Source organism: Oryctolagus cuniculus, chromosome 9, assembly GCF_051225735.1.
Source record: "Oryctolagus cuniculus isolate XC-2025 breed Fujian yellow rabbit chromosome 9, ASM5122573v1, whole genome shotgun sequence".
NCBI classification, from domain to species: domain Eukaryota; kingdom Metazoa; phylum Chordata; class Mammalia; order Lagomorpha; family Leporidae; genus Oryctolagus; species Oryctolagus cuniculus.
Window position 1 is genome coordinate 62,693,419 of NC_142875.1, and position 15,967 is coordinate 62,709,385.

Genomic DNA, 15,967 nt, shown 5'->3' on the forward strand with positions numbered 1-15,967 from the left:
CAAAGCTGGCATCCCCAGTTCAAATCCCAGCTACCCCAGTTCCAATCCAGCTCCCTGTGATGTGCCTGGGAAAGCAGATGAAGATGGCCCACAACCCCTTCCAACTATGTGGAAGACCCAGGTGGAGCCTTCTTCCTGGCTTTGGTCTGGTCCAGCCCCAGCCACTGAGGACATCTGGGGAGTAAACCAGTGGATAGAAGATCTCTCTCTCTCTCTGTTTCTCCCTGCCTTTAAATAAATAAAACAAATTTTTAAAGTAGAAACAAGTGATTAACTTGAAAAGATAGAAATGATTAAAATCTCAACTAAAGTATTTTTACACTTGAATGGTAAACATTTGCTAACAGTGCTCACCACAATCTTTAACTAACTTATGATACCTGATTGCCCTGAGATTGAATATAAGTGTTTTTAACACAAAAATGACTAAAATCAGACTTTTTTTTTTTTTTTTTGGACAGGCAGAGTGGACAGTGAGAGACAGAGAGAAAGGTCTTCCTTTGCCATTGGTTCACCCTCCAATGGCTGCTGCAGCTGGCACACTGTGGCCGGCGCACCGCGCTGATCCGATGGCAGGAGCCAGGTGCTTTTCCTGGTCTCCCATGGGGTGCAGAGCCCAAGCACCTGGGCCATCCTCCACTGCACTCCCTGGCCACAGCAGAGGGCTGGCCTGGAAGAGGGGCAACCGGGACAGAATCCGGCGCCCCGACCGGGACTAGAACCCGGTGTGCTGGCGCCGCTAGGCGGAGGATTAGCCTAGTGAGCCGCGGCGCCGGCCGCAGAATTTACTTAAAATTTGCCAAGCGCCTGTTGACTGATACCACTGGCACATAAATCATCTCATCTGAATCTCAAGAAAACTGTAATTTATCTATTAGGAAACTAACATCAGAGCAATCTTAGATGTATGGAATTCTGTAAAAGGGTTAATTACAGTAGAAATGACTGCACTATTATTTCATCCTGGTGAAAATGCATATAATATTTATAAAAGCAGACTTTTATTAAAATAGTAAACATAAACCTCAATCATCAGAATGATAGGTGGATACTATGTTCCAATTAATGATGTGAATTGGCTAAGGTGAAAATACTGCTTCAAACGATGTTATCCAACAGATGTTAAAAGCATTAGTAGGAGACATTGGCATGATGTCCCCTCTGATGGGATAGCCTGAGAAAGTTCTATCTCCTCTGTGGTATTCTGGCCAAAATTGTATCACCTCAGTTTAATCATGAGAGAACACTAGACAAACCAAAATCAAGGCCACTCCACAAAATAACTACTACTGTTCGAAAATGCCAGTCAGGGGAGACTCAAGAACAGCGCTATTATTGATGCTGATATTTCAGATGCTTAGATGGGAGCTCAGCAGTACACAGTACTGAACGTAGAAAGGTGGGCTTAAAGAAATTGGAGTTATTCCATGTTAATCAAAGGTTGTTAACTAAATTCTACCCAGAAAAGTTATTTTTACTATATTATTTGCAATTTCCCCCTAACAACTATGAACAAAACAGAATCCCCTATTAACCAAGGGAACTGTTTGAGAATGACATTGCAGAGTTGAATTCACACACGTCATTTCTTGTCAAAGCCATACGGTTTTCTCAGTCTCTCAGCTTTGATTATTACAGGTAGCATGGTTCTCTTAGTGGCCCGAACAGAATAGACAGACAAAAGTCCAACAAAGGGCAGGACAAGTGAAGCAAAGACACACCACTCCCTTCAAACACGCGCACTGACCTGAGACTACCAGATGCTCTAGGCTAGAAGTGAGCAGCCCTGCTTCTTAACTGATTTTAATTTTTAATCCAGGGGAAGAGGTCAGATGTAGCTCTCCCACCTGGAGGCCACGTCCAGTCCCAGAACCTACCTGCCCCCAGGCAATACTGCAGGTCTGCTAGTAATAGTCACCTTTGGGTAAATGCCATCTGCACTCAGCTGCTTGGGTCTGCATGTTGTGATCCCACAGATGGGTACCGAAAGCTGGATCATATCTCACAATGAGGTGGGGGTTTCCTCCTGAGATGTACTTTAGGAGCGAGAAAAGACACAGCCAATAAAAACATTTTTTTGAAGGTGGAGGTAGGAGGAGGGCTATCTATGCTTGAAATCAAATTCTAATAAATAAAGATCAGCTTTACTACTTCATTAAAATTGGGTGGAGGCATATATGTGGGTCCAAATGGGATGCTCGCAATACAGATGCTCAAACACGAGAAGGATCTCCTGGGAAATTAACACGCCAGTGTTGGAGGGGGGGTGGATGGAACAGAACAGGGCCCAGAGCCTCTGCACATGAGCTAAAGCAAGCACAGATGAACCAAGTCTGACTGCTTCCCAAGCTCGTCACAAGCCCTCAGATTAGCCCGGTATTAGTGCAGGCAGGTCTCAGCTGTTCAGGAAAATGAGAGCCCATTTGAAAAGCTGCATTTGAATGTTAAAGGTACTCAACATTTCTCGTGTTGTTTACTGAGAAAGGTCAACACTCCAGTGTTTTATTTATGCACAGCAGAGCCTCCGTCTAAAAGCACTGGGCTTTCCGCCTGGCGTATGCTCAGAGGGTGTTAAATATGTAGTTCCAGAGCCAAGAATATGAGTTGTCAACTCTGGGAATGCATTATTAAAAGGGCTTCAACTGTGCCTACCATGGGGAGATGGAAGAGGCAACACTGACCCGGCATTCAGAACGCAAAGGGACACTCAAGGACTGGCTCACTCATTATAAACTCCAATGACAATGTCCCCAGTGCCTCCCTCCCATTGTCTTCGGCCAATCTTGGGAAAAGAAAAAAAAAAAAAACCACTTAACTAAAAACTCATGTAAAACTTCAGTTCTACGCGCGGCAGTTTCTGGCTCACTGGACGGCAAGTATCTCGCTGAGATTTCTGCTCAGTGTCCTTCCCCACATTCCGCCTCTGAGTGAGCATTCATTCACAGCACCGTCAGGTCTTCTTGCAACTCAAGAGAGTAACACACCGGTTCCTTCAAGTAAGACTTGTGTTTAAGTCATTAAATGCCCACGCCAACTAAGCTTTTACTAACTGAACCAGAAATAATACATAATACATACCAATTTTATGACAGGGAGAGGAGTTATTAGTAAGCCAAGAATATCTGTTGTATCAATTAAAACCCTCCCTAAGAATAAGTTCAGTGTTTTAAATATATTATGGAAAAGCCCAACAACTGATGCCCGGAGAATTCTGCCTGGGATACAGAGGTTCTTTTATCATTCTAGAAAAACTACTACTGTATGAAAGACAAGTTCTTTGATAAGTTCAGAAAATATTTCTTCCATATGAATATTCTTCACTTGGAAAATGTTCTCTTTAAACAGTGCCCATGGTGCATTCTGATACATAATCTGACTTATAAACATTAACTTTACATAGAGTGCTTCCAGTACCTGTCTTTTGCAGAAAGCAAAGTAAATTCATGACAAAGAAAAAAATCCTATTAAGATATGGTGTGGGGGGGGCAAATAAATGACTAAGATCCTCATATACCTGGTAATACATGCCTGGTTTATATAACATTTTTACCTTTGGAATCAGAATATATAAAATTTAAGTCTTCTGGGAATTTCAGAAGACTGTGTCTTTTAAATTACAATTTTTAATTGACACACCTTCCAATAGCCAGGAACCCTTATATTAAAAGAGCCGGTGCTCACAGAATTTGATTCAGCCCCATAAATATGGATCAAACTCTCAGGGCACATCATCCACCATGCTGGGCACAGGTGATGCAAGAGGAACCAGGCAGCATCCACAGCCCGCCCCACAGGGAGAGGCAGAGGGTGTCCATGCCCGACGGCCATGAACTGGAGAGATGCACTTCACATCAGTGGCGTGGGATGCTCTGGCAGCACAGAATTAAGGGTGAGGCTTCTGAGAGGGAGCGTGGGCGTGGGCAGATTCTTCCCAGGGGAGATGACATTTGGGTTGGATGTCGGAGGAGGAGCAGGATTAGCCCAGGCAGAGGGGAGGCATGGCAAATAGGAACCACCCATACACAGCAAGCTTTTCAAATTAGATTTTTTCAAGTGTGGACATCCAAAAGTTTTAAGTTCTCAATGTCTAACGTGCAACAAAACTTAACAATCTACTTGGCTTCTTTCAGACTTGCCTGCCCGTCTCCCAAGAACCCCATATGTTTCAGAAAGCATATGTGCTAAGAAGAAGGAAAGAACATGAGACTGGCCTTTGGCCTTGCGGTCAAGACTCCGATGAAGACTCCTACATCCAGTATCAGGTAGGGTGTGCCAACCCTGGCTTCCTGCTGATAGGCAGCCTCTGATAGGTAGCAAGTGATGGACCAAGTTCTTAGGTCCCTCCACCCACATGGGAGTCCTGGACTGAGCTCCCAGCTCCCAGCTCCAGCCTGGCCTAGGGCACCGGGGGAGTAAACACCGGAGGGCGGCTTTCTCTCACTAAAAATTAATTAATTAATTCAAGAATTGGAGAGAAGTTAAAGTAACTTGGTAGCCAGAGAAAGCGAGAATGTTTCAATAACCAAAATAAAGATCAGGACTAGTACTGTAGGCCTGTATGTGAGGGATGTGGTCAGGGCACTGAGATGAAGCTGTAATATCATTCCTTCTCAGTCCACTTTGACACAAGTTAGTTAATCTTCTGCATGAGGATCATCTGCCCTTTAAAAGTGTCTGCAAAGGGTTATCAACTACAGAGGCTGGCAAGGATTTACTGTGTGTCAGGACCTGTTAGAAGGGGACACGAGGGCAAGGAGAAGTTATTATTATTATTATTATTTAATTTTTTTGACAGGCAGAGTTAGACAGTGAGAGAGAGTGAGAGAGACAGAGAGAAAGGTCTTCCTTTCCATTGGTTCACCCCCTAAATGGCCGCAATGGCTGGTGCACCGCGTCAATCCAAAGCCAGGAGCCAGGTACTTGCTCCTGGTCTCCCATGCGGGTGGCAGGGCCCAAGCACCTGGGCCATCCTCCACTGCCTTCCCTGGCCACAGCAGAGAGCTGGACTGGAAGAGGAGCAACCGGGACAGAACCGGTGCCCCAACCGGGACTAGAACCCGGGGTGCCGGCGCCGGAGAGGGAGGATTAGCCTAGTGAGCCGCAGTGCTGGCCCTATTATTATTTTTAATCTAATCACACTGTTACCTTGAGTGGAGATGAAGGCATGTGGCAGACTTCATATTTTGCATTATGTTCTGCCACAGAAGGAAAAGGAAGGGCTCCTGGATGGGCCTGGTGAAGGAAAGGCATTCTGGGATGTCCCTGGGTGCTGAGACATCGCTTGTCTTGCGCTGGCTTCTAGTCAAAGGCTGCGGTGACTTTGCAGGCTGGAAACCAGAGGCTCCCAATGCTCAGGCCAAGATGGCTGGGGAATGGCTAGGGAGAGCAGTGGAGGCTGAGACCCCAAGAGGGTTTCACAGGGCTGGGAGCTAAGGAGCCCAGAGTTAAAAACCTAAGGGGAGTGAAGTTAGCTAGAGACCTGTTATATTTTGCCTCTGCATGCTTTGTAAGATGAGGTGCATTTGTTCAGATGGGTAGTTTTTAAATGCACACATTGCATGAGTCTGTGTGTGAATGTGAGTTTAAGAGAAAGGGAAAGCCAATCAACTAAGTCCGGCTGTGTTCATTGCTTTCAATCATCTAGGTGTAGCGTCAATTTGTCGCAGGAATGCATACAAGACATACCTTGGGGGTTTAACCCTTTTATTACTCTCCACATACACAAGACGGATTGTTAGACCCATGTGTCCCCTGCACCTCTTCCCTGAGTGCAAGGCCATGAGGCAGGGGACAGAGTGCCCTGGGCTTGCTCTGCCTCGGACTCACTGCAGGAGCTTGAGCTGCTTATGGTTTTCTCAGCTGTGAGTGAAAATCAAGGATTTGGATTAAACACTTTTCATGACTGTTCCCTACTCCAATTTTCTGATTCTATAGAAAAATATTATGTCCTAAAGAGATGTTTTTGTCCTTCTGGGTTTACCGTATTTTCTATTTTTAACAACCACTGTAATGACAAGGCCTCACCTAGGGTCAAAACAGGGGACATGGTTGAGAAGCGCAGAGTGAGGAATGGTGCTCCAGTCTCTCGTGGTGCAGGGGCTCTGAGTCACACCTCGCTGACCCAACATGGGGAGTGGGGCACTTTCTAAAATACTATGTCTTTAACAACTTCAGTGTATTGAGGTACAACAACCAACACAATAGAACTTTTCTCAAGGTGACAAAGAATAATCGTTCTTAACTATTTTCACTGACAGCCATCCCCAGGAACATCAGAGAGCCTCCCATAGGGGTAGAGATTGGGGACAGTGCTTCGCTGGCTTCTCACTGAGATTTTCACCGACATAAACCCTTCTCTCGTCATTTCTTCCTTTCCAAATGCTCCCCAAAGGCACAACGTCCCCAAGAGGGCTAACACCTAGCCATGCACTCTTAGAACTGCCCAAGGCCACACCTTTCTGCCCCTCTTCTTGCATAGCAGCATCCCAGAAGAAAAGAAACCAAGGGAGGAAATAAATGCAAATGCTGGGACAATTGTAGACATCCCCGAAACAAATGATCCTCTCCCTCCTTGTGTGTCTGTCCTGGGCTTTCTTATTTGTTTGTTTCTCCTTCATTAAGTTCCCCAGGCAATTTCATTTTATATTGCCATATATAAATCAGATCATTTTGGAATCTGCCTCCCCCTCAGAACCCCAGCCTGGTACAGTGGAATATCTGTGCGTGGCCACTGCACACCCGACTCTGTCTCACTAACTTCTGGGCTGAGAAAACAAGACAAGCCAAACTCAGAACTCTCCATCTCATTGCAGGTCCTGCTGGGAGCCCTGTGGCCTAGACTACAAGAAGCACAGTTTACATTTTGTGACCCAAGTTCTCGGTGCAGCCATTTCCTGCATTTTCTATCCTGAAGCCTGAGGGTCTGTGATGGCTGAACTCATCCCAGCAGCTCCTTGTCCCTTCAAAGGCTTCAATGCTGCCTGGGCTGACACTTTAACTCCTCACCTGTTAACCTGCTCTGCTCTGCTCTTACCGGCTGCCTTTTGGCGACCTTCATCACCAATCTGCTTTCTAGCCTTAGCTTCTAGTCAACCCCCTGACATTCTACCACTTAGTAGTCCTATCCAACTCCTGCTCAATCTTCAGTCTTGATTTGCCAGTTTAATCTGCCTCTTCTGTGAACTACATTCCCAAAACAGCTTGGTTCCCTTAGACTCTAAATAGTCCCTCTCTCCCCCAGCCCCATAATCCTACACCACAGTCTTCTTGCCCATCCTGAGGGTGATGCACCTTTTGACCAGAGTTTCAAGTCTCTGTTTAGTCCCACTAGTCAAACTCCAATGTCATTCCCGGTCCAGCAGTTGAAACAACCTCAAATATTAACAACTCATGGGTGAACAGCAACTGGAGCAGCTTACACAGAAACGTGGAAATGAGACTTGCCTGAGAGGGTCAGGAAAATATTAGGGCTTCTGACAAACACTCAAGAAAGAAAACATGCAAAATGTTTACCAAACGTCTAGAATCATGTTGGGTGTTCAATGAAAGATCCCTCCAAAATGGCAGGTTGTGTAAAGCTGTCTTTCAAATAACAAATTACAATTACTAAGACATGAGATTGGAAGGTATAAGCTACTTGAGGATGGAGACAGTGCTTGGCTAATATGTGTACCCCCAGGGCTCAGCAGAGAGCCTGCCATACAGCAGGCACTACCAATGAATACTTGAACTGAAATGACTTCATTTATCAAAGCACATCAATGTCTCTGATTTCCCAAGAGTGTAGATGAAGCAGGTTATCTTTAACTGTCCAAACAAAGCTGTCAGCTTGGTTGGGCCCCTATACCTACATACCATGGTGCTCTTGAGGCACTGGAGAGCAGGTAGAAGTCCCTCATGGGGAATGGCCTCATCAACAGAAGGTGTGAACCTGGTAGGACAGACAGTCTGTTCCCAACCCATACTCCTATCCACCCCAACCCACTTCATTCTCCTTCCACTGAGAACCTCTGGCCCTCTGGGTTTGGCCCAGGGTATAAGAGGTCTTCCTAGACAGCAACTCATTCCTGCATTAAAGCAGGAATCTGGGTTCTGGCCAAGCCTCTCTGATTGTGAGAGACACAGAAGCACAGCACCACCAGCTCTAGGTCCTCTACTGGAGCCCATCCCAGCAGCTGTTGACCACTGGGTGGCAGTGGGCTAGGAATGCCAGGCTCTCAGTACACACAGGGTGAGGCCTGCAGCTCAGAAACTGTAACTTTATTTTTTTAATAGTTGAAGCTAATAGAAATGCAGGGAACAGTAGTACTGTATTAAAATGCAGTTGTGTTCCTTCCCGGCGAAATATGAAGCATTTGTCTACAAAATGTTTGCAACAATCAATGCTTTTAATTGGGGAGAAAAGTATCCACAGATACAGGAATTTCTACTCCTAGCTGTGGTTCCTGGCAGTCATCTTCAGAGGTAAATCCCCACAATGGATGTTTCAATTAAGACAGCTTTATTTATTGAAAGGTAAACCATAAATGTAAAGCCACTTGAAACACTATTGAACAAATGTAATTTATGCTGCACGTGGCGCACTGCATTTTAGCACTGCTTTGATTTTATCAGCATTTGTCAATTAATCAACACGAACCTTGTAAAACATGTTCTCTTATTAGTGGGAACAGGCAATTGCTTGTGGAGTTTGAAGGAAAGGTCATTTAATAATTTGCTAATTGTGCAAAGATAGATTTAAATTAGAAAAAACAAGGTAAACTCTCATTACCACTGTACCTAAACAGGACCCTGTTTATACTCAACCACGCTCACTTAAATACGGTCAATGCCTTCATTTTTTCTTTCAAACAAAACAGCAGAGAAAAATGAAAACAGGAATTAATCCAACTTCAGGTTTTTTTTTTTTAAATTTTACGAGCCTTCTTGTCATTTCAACGTTACTAGTCTTCAGGCTATGGTTACAAACCAATGAACTATATTTTACTGGCTGAAAAGTGAAGAGGAAAAAAAGGAAAAGCAAAAGGCAATAGAACAGCACACGAGAGCCATGTGGTGGCAATATTCTGCACCCTGCCCCCCTTTTTTGGGGGCCGCGTCTCATTTCTCTAAATGAGATGTCAGCTCCTTAGTTTTGACTTCTGGTTCATTTTCAGGGCAGGTGGTGAGGAAGAAGCGGTGTCAAGCCCTCTCTTTGGGTGACCCCATGTGTCAGCAAAGCTGCCTACTATCCTGGCAACCCAGACCGCCCGATGGCTCAGACAGGCAGCACCAGCACGAGCAAGCACTCTGCAGTCATCGAAAGGACAGGCTGAGTTCAAAACAGGTGACGTACCTTGGAGAGCGATCTCCACATTGGTATCTGCAGGGCTGAACCGAGAAATGCGCACCATCTTAGAAGTGTAAGTGAAACCTGAGATGAGATACCATGCCTGCAGGCATTTGTCAGAGGCAGAATTTTGCACGGGGCTTTACCCAGGCGTTTGCTGAGTGACGATGGGGCCTGCCAGATCAGGTCTCTGCGATCTGCTCTGCTGCACAGTCCCTTTTATAAGGGCTACAGGAGGCCCCGGCTTGCTCTCTGCCTGCTCAAACTGGCTTATCAATCCGGTCCATTCCATTCTGTTCTCAGGTCCCAATAAGCCATTATTTCAGGCACATTTCCCTAAACAGATGCAAACACGCTTTTCCAGTGCCAGACTCCCTTGGGGAAATGAGGCTTCTTGGAAAAGGGTCAAAAAGTGATCAAACAAAAACACCTATTAGAAAGAAGCCTACGGCTTCAGGGGACACTGCCATTCATGCAGGCCATGAGTCAAATTTTAGATAGGGGCTGTGTCGGATGGGGCCAGCTATGGAGGGCCAAATTCACATATCTGCAGTCCAAGCTTCTTTTCATGGTCGTAGCACATGAGTGAGGACAAATCAGAAGGTCAGCAAATGAAAATTTCCTCCTTCTTCTAACATTTCTAATCAAGAGGCTAATTACGTTTTAATTTCCTATGAAATTATAATAATTTCTTAAGATATAAAAAATTTTATTTTAGAGGTAGGGAGAGAGAGAGAGATGGAGACAGACAGAGAGATGAAGAGAGCTCCTATCCAATGGTTCACTCCTTAAATGCCCTCAATGGTTTGGGCCAGACCAAGGCAGGGAGAATATAATCTAGGTCTTCCATATGGGTGACAAAAACCTAATTACTTGAGTCATCACTGTTGTCTCCCAGGGTCTCCACTGGTGGGAAGCTGGAGTCAAGAGCCAGAACCAGGAACTGAACCCAGGAACACTGATATGGGACACAGGTGTTTTAACTGCCAGGCTTCATGCTGGCAGTTAAAAGTTATCTAAGATAACATTTTTTTTAAAAAAGATTTATTTTGAAGTCAGAGCTGGAGATGGAGAGGCAGAAATATTCCATTCAAATGACCACAATTGCCAGGAGCCAGGAGTTTCAGCCAGGTCTCCCATGTGGGTGGCATAAGCCCAAGTCCTTGGGCCATCTTCTATTGCTTTTCCCAGGCCATTAGCAGGGAGCTGGATGGGAGCAGAGCAGCTGGGCCACAAATCATCACCCATATGGGATGCTGGAGCTGCAGGTGGCTGCTTTACCCGCTATGCCACAGCACCCCAGAAGAACTTTTGTCAGGGGAAACTCACTGTAAAATTGGTATCTTCTGTTCTCAGCACCTTATCTAACAAACACCAAACATTTCTGAAATAGATATTCCTTACTGAATTTTCCTTGGAGTCAGAGAGAAAAGTCCATTTTATGTTCTTTTAATATTTGCTTTCACTAACCTCAGTGGCAGTTAGCTTACTTCCATATATCAGAATTTTTTCCCAAACAGAAGAGACAAGAGTCAAATGCAAATGTGGCCACCGGAGAGCTGCTCCTGTATCTTAAGTGTCTATTCTGTATGAAGAAACCATGGGAAGAAACGAATGGTGTTGGTGGTTGTATCTGTTTTCCCGACATCATAGAATACTGTAACTAAGTTTTTGTATTTCAGTTCTAATGGTTCCATTATCTTGGGGGTCTTGACCATGTACAATAGCAGTTTCTGAAGTGTCCAAAGCTTGTGCGTAAGGAGTGTTATTGCCATTGAACACAGTCAAGCTACGTGATGCAGACTTAGAACCTTCTGCGTGGTTATCCTTGATCGCCTTTATTTAAAAAGGAAGTGCAGGCCTCTGAGGTGGCTGAGCATTCTGCGGGGTTTGGGCCTGTGGGGCGCACACCCGGCAGCCCCCGACTATGCTGGGCACCCTTGCGCTTCTCCAAAGGAACCGGAGATTTGCCAGGGTGGGGTGGGGGGGCTGCAGGGAGGACTCTGCCGAGGATGACACTTACTTGAAGTTGTCCCTGGAATCTGCTTTGATTCACACTTGGTGAGGCCAACTGCTCAGCAGGTGACTGCCATTGGAGGGGGATGTGTCCCAGGTCTCAGGAGGAGGGGACACTTTCAGCCTTGCAGGGCCAACGGGAAGGCACCAAGGCTGGTTAGAAGGCAGAGGGAGTGAAGGGAAAACGCAGGCAAGGGCCTTCACTGTGGTCTCCATGGGAAAGAACAGGCTGGGGACGACTGGCTATTTTGCACGATTTCCAATCATGGAGGCTTCTGATTGGGCCAGGACCTGGCCAGGGAAGATGTGGGGCCAGCAGATTATGTTCCAGACTGCAAAGATCTGATACAAAGATGGGGCTGAGGGTCAGGATTCTGGGTTGGTGAGTTTGCATCCCCAAGTGAGCTCAAGGGCAAGGTGTCTGCTTTCTCCAGGAATCAGCTAAGCTTGGGAAGGCTGGTCCCTCCCCAAGCCTGCGAGGCCTCAAGATGTTAAAACATCATAAGACACAGAAAATGAACAACACAATGAATACAAGCCTGGCTGAAACAGTGCTGTAAGAAACATGGAAGCAGGACTTCTCAAAACTAATGGGCACAGGAGTCACCAGTGTATTTTGTTAAATATCGATTCTCATCCATTAGGTCAGCTGTAGGTCAGGACACTGCATTTCTTTTTTTTTTTTTTTTTTTTTTTTTTTTTTTTAATTTATTTAATGAGCATAAATTTCCAAAGTACAGCTTATGGACCACAATAGCCTCCCCCCCCCCCCCCGCCCGTGTCTTCCCTCCCATCCACAATGCTCCCCTCTCCCACTCCCTCTTCCCTTCCCTTTCACATCACAATTAATTTTCAATTATCTTTATATACAGAAGATCAATTTAGCGTATGTTAAGTAAAGATTACCACATTTTGCTCCCACACAGAAACATAAAGTGTAAAATACTATTTGAGTACTAGTTATAGCATTAATTAAACACCTAAGAGTAATTGTGTATTAATTACATAGCTCAACCAATAGTTTTAAGTAGAATATAAAATGCATCTTTTGCATTGTTGTGGCTTCCCCCCGACCTCCCTCCCTCCCATGGCCCTCCCCTCACCCACTTCCTCTCCCCTCTCCCCCCTTCATCACGTTTCATTTTCGGTTACCTTCATATACCGAAGATCAATTTAGTCTATACTAAGCAGGGATTTCAACAGGTTGCACTCACACAACCGAACCAGGTATAGGGTATTGTTCGACTAGTAGTGTTGTTTTTGAGTTTCATAGATAAACATATTAAGGACAGAGATCCTGCGAGGGGAGCATGAACCCAGTGACTCCGTTGTTGATTTAACAATTGGCACTCTTATTTATGACGTCAGCAATCACCCGAGACTCTTGCTATGAGCTGTCTAGGCTATGGAGGCCCCTTGAGTTCACCAACTCTGTATTTGTTTAGTCAAGGCTATATCACAGTGGAGGTTCCTTCCTCCCTTCAGAGAAAGGCGCCTCTCTCCTTGATGGCCTGATCCTTCTGCTGGAGTGTTGTTCGCCAGGATCCTTCATTTAGATTGTTTTTTTGCCACCGAGGACACTGCATTTCTAAGAAACTTCCTGGTGACCATGCAGTGAGTGATAAAGAGATCATGAGGAGTCTCCACTCCACTCCACTCCACTCCATTCCATTCCATTTTATTTATTAATCCCTGTCTTTAGCCAGAAACTGCTAGGCACTGAAAATACGAGTACACATTTGATCTTGTTTTGCTTGAAGAACAGCCTTAGCTCACAGGAAAATTTATTCAAATTTTACAGGTAAGGGAATAGGGACCTAGGGTGGTGTAGTAAACCAGCCCCAGTCACTTGGCTGAAAATTAGAAGGTGTAAATGTACCTTGTGGGGAGCAATCCGGACTGGACTAAGTTACTGGAATTAAGACTTATTCTATGCATCTGCTCTCCCACAATATGGCGCTGGGAGAGAAGAAAACAGCTTCTACCCAGCTGCCTCCAGTTCAATCAATAAACTGTAGGACTTGCTACTGATTGGAGGAGAGCAGCGTACTCGGCGTGTGGGCAGCCGAGTTGGGATTGGCAGAGGAGGACTATAAAGGAGGAGAGAGACGGCATTCACCAGGAACATCTAAGGGGAACATCTGAGGGAACACCTGTGCAGCCCCCGAGAGAGCCGGCCGGCGGTGTGCCGCTCCCCTGCGGAAGTGGGGAATGTGGCAGGGGGAACTGCCCTTCCACGGAGGTGGAAGGGATAGTAGCCAACCCGGGAAGAACCAGCAGCAAACCCGGGGAGGGCCGAGCAGACGAAAGAACAGCGCAGGGTCCTGTGTCGTTCCTCCACGAAGAGGGGGAGCGACAGTACCTGGCCTAAAAATCCACCTTTCCCCACTGCCACGTAAGTAGAGACGGCACTGCTCTAAAGGAAAAGTGTTTGGGAGTAAAGGCTTCATGAAGAGCAGTGTTTATGGTTTTGAACACTGGCCCATGTACAACTGACTTCTAGAAAGAAGGGAAACTCAGAACGGAATTCATTATCTCAGGCTCAGGAAAACACAAGTGGAGCTCACACAATCACCGAGGTTTCACTGTAGCCATTCACAACTCCCTTTAAGCGCAATTCCCTAATAAATGAATGCTTTAATGAAAAGCAAGTAGTGCACATCTGTGGCAAATGCACACAACAAAAAGCTAGTCTTCCTCTGACATGCCCCCAGGGCCCTGGTTTACTGGTCAGAGATAATGAGGGCAGGTCTGTGAGGCCTTCCAGAACTGTTCTATGCAAATAGTCAAGTTTTTTTTTTTTTTTTCATACAAATTCATCTATTTTGTTATTCTAAGGCACCTGGGGGAAAGTAGCAGATAAAATAGATGAAAATCCCCCATGCAATTTAGGTTCCAGTAGGGGAGATGGATCACAAACAAGTAAATCCCTTAGCATGTCAGGTAAGGATCAACAATGATGGAGAAAACGCCTGGGATTAAGGGATGTTGGCAGTTACAGATGCATGGCCAGGCAGGCCTCATTGAGAAGGTGGGCGTCCCAGCCAAAGTGTGGAGGAGGTCATCATACTGCACACTCACTTTTTTCCATTAGCAACACAAGTTAAAGGCCTCACCATGCCAGGACACACAGATCCACCTGGCACTTTGCAAAAACTTCGGGGAATGGCACTGTTGGCATGTGCCACAATATTGCTGGGTGTTCTGTTACAGATGTTTTAGATGAATCCTGTTCTAATGTGCAAGATGATCAGCTGAGTGGTTATAAAGAGATTTAGGGCCTGTAGTACAAAGCCTGATTAAGTCAAAAGGCACCTAAAGTAGGTGTGAGAAGCTATCAATCCCAGTCCTCCTGAGGCGGCCTTGCTATACCACTGAGGATTTGTGGAACACTGATACCAGTGTTCTGGCCTCGGTGAGGGTTTCTTTTATCTTGCCAAATAAAAGTAGGCTGTGCTGTTGCCCTGAAGCCGAAGAGACATCCTGCCTGCAACATGGTCCTCAGTGCAGGCTTCCTGGAACCCCTGCAGAGTCCAAAGAAAACTTCAGCCTTTTAGCTGCTACATTTTCCATGTTCTCCATGAGGACAGCACAAGCACATAATGCAGGCAACTGGGCTCTGCTCCCTTAGCAGGACAGCACATCAGCTTCCTCAGAAGTAGACCCAGGGATTTCTCTCCAGGAATGACTCACTCAGATGCAGACGTGTAGCCCTGGACCACAGTACTAAAGGGATTTCTCACTTAATGGACGATCAGCATCTTCCTCCCATGAAGATCGGAGGCAGTGCCTGGAATATGGCAGCACTCTGCCAGGCACCCGAGGGGGAACTAAGACCAGGGCAGCAGGGCTCCTGTCCCCATCATCTTCCTCACCTTGAACAAAGCCAGGGAAACTGAAACCCAACCGTGATCCCAGGTAGTACCTGTGGAGTGCTGCCCAGGGCAGGACGACAGGACTGGGAAGAAAGGGGAGACCACTCGGCTCCACAGCCCTTGGGTTTGCCTTCGACAAGCAGTTGAGCTCCTTTGTAAACAGGGAGAGAAATACGCAGAAGATGGAGGCGGCACAGGGGATTTGGGTGTGTGTATGTGTGTGTGTGTGTACATATACTCGAGTGCAAGGAAGGTGAAGAGCAATCAGAGGCCAGGTCACCTGGCCAGGTGAAGACCAATCAGAAGCTGAAAAGAGAACATTAAGTAACCATGCACAGCACAGACACAGAATATGGGGCCCGGAGGAGATGGCGGGAAATGTTGCCTGGAGTCAGGCTGATAGAGGGGTCAGAGTTCTCTATTTTGTTATCAGACATGGGATAAATGAATGAGTTCTGAAAGACATGAAGAATATCTACCATCACCATCTCCTTTCCCTGTTCCTGCTTCTGTTTGCATGGGGAGGGAACTGTGACTTTGCTTTTTAAACCTCTATTTCTGAGCACAGTAACTCTTTAAGCCAATTGAATATTTATCAAAGTATTATATGTTCACAGCTTAAAACGGCATAAAGCTAAAAAACAGCAATGGCTACCCTGGCCCTGGTCACCCTACCTCTCTGCTCCTCAGAGAAGCCCCCCTTTCTCCTCTTCTACTAGGAAAGAGACTTATTTGCCAGAGTTACTGA

At 45.9% G+C, this 15,967-nt stretch overlaps 1 protein-coding gene across 4 annotated transcripts in view; it reads right to left on the reverse strand.

Annotated features, from left to right (window-relative positions):
- Nucleotides 1-15,967, reverse strand: part of ENOX1 (ecto-NOX disulfide-thiol exchanger 1) — a 409,938-nt gene that overhangs the window by 230,575 nt on the left and 163,396 nt on the right. The window contains exon 1 of one of the 4 annotated variants that reach the window (XR_016212892.1): nt 9,335-9,485. The exons of 1 other annotated variant lie outside the window; for it this stretch is intronic. Coding sequence is in view for 2 of the 3 variants with exons in the window: in XM_089303637.1 (XP_089159763.1) it covers nt 9,335-9,392 (58 nt within the window). In the remaining variant the exon portion in view is untranslated. Of the gene's footprint in view, nt 1-9,334; nt 9,486-15,967 lie in introns of those variants that run through there. 2 more of the 4 variants (XM_089303637.1, XM_051850649.3) reach the window with 2 other exon arrangements.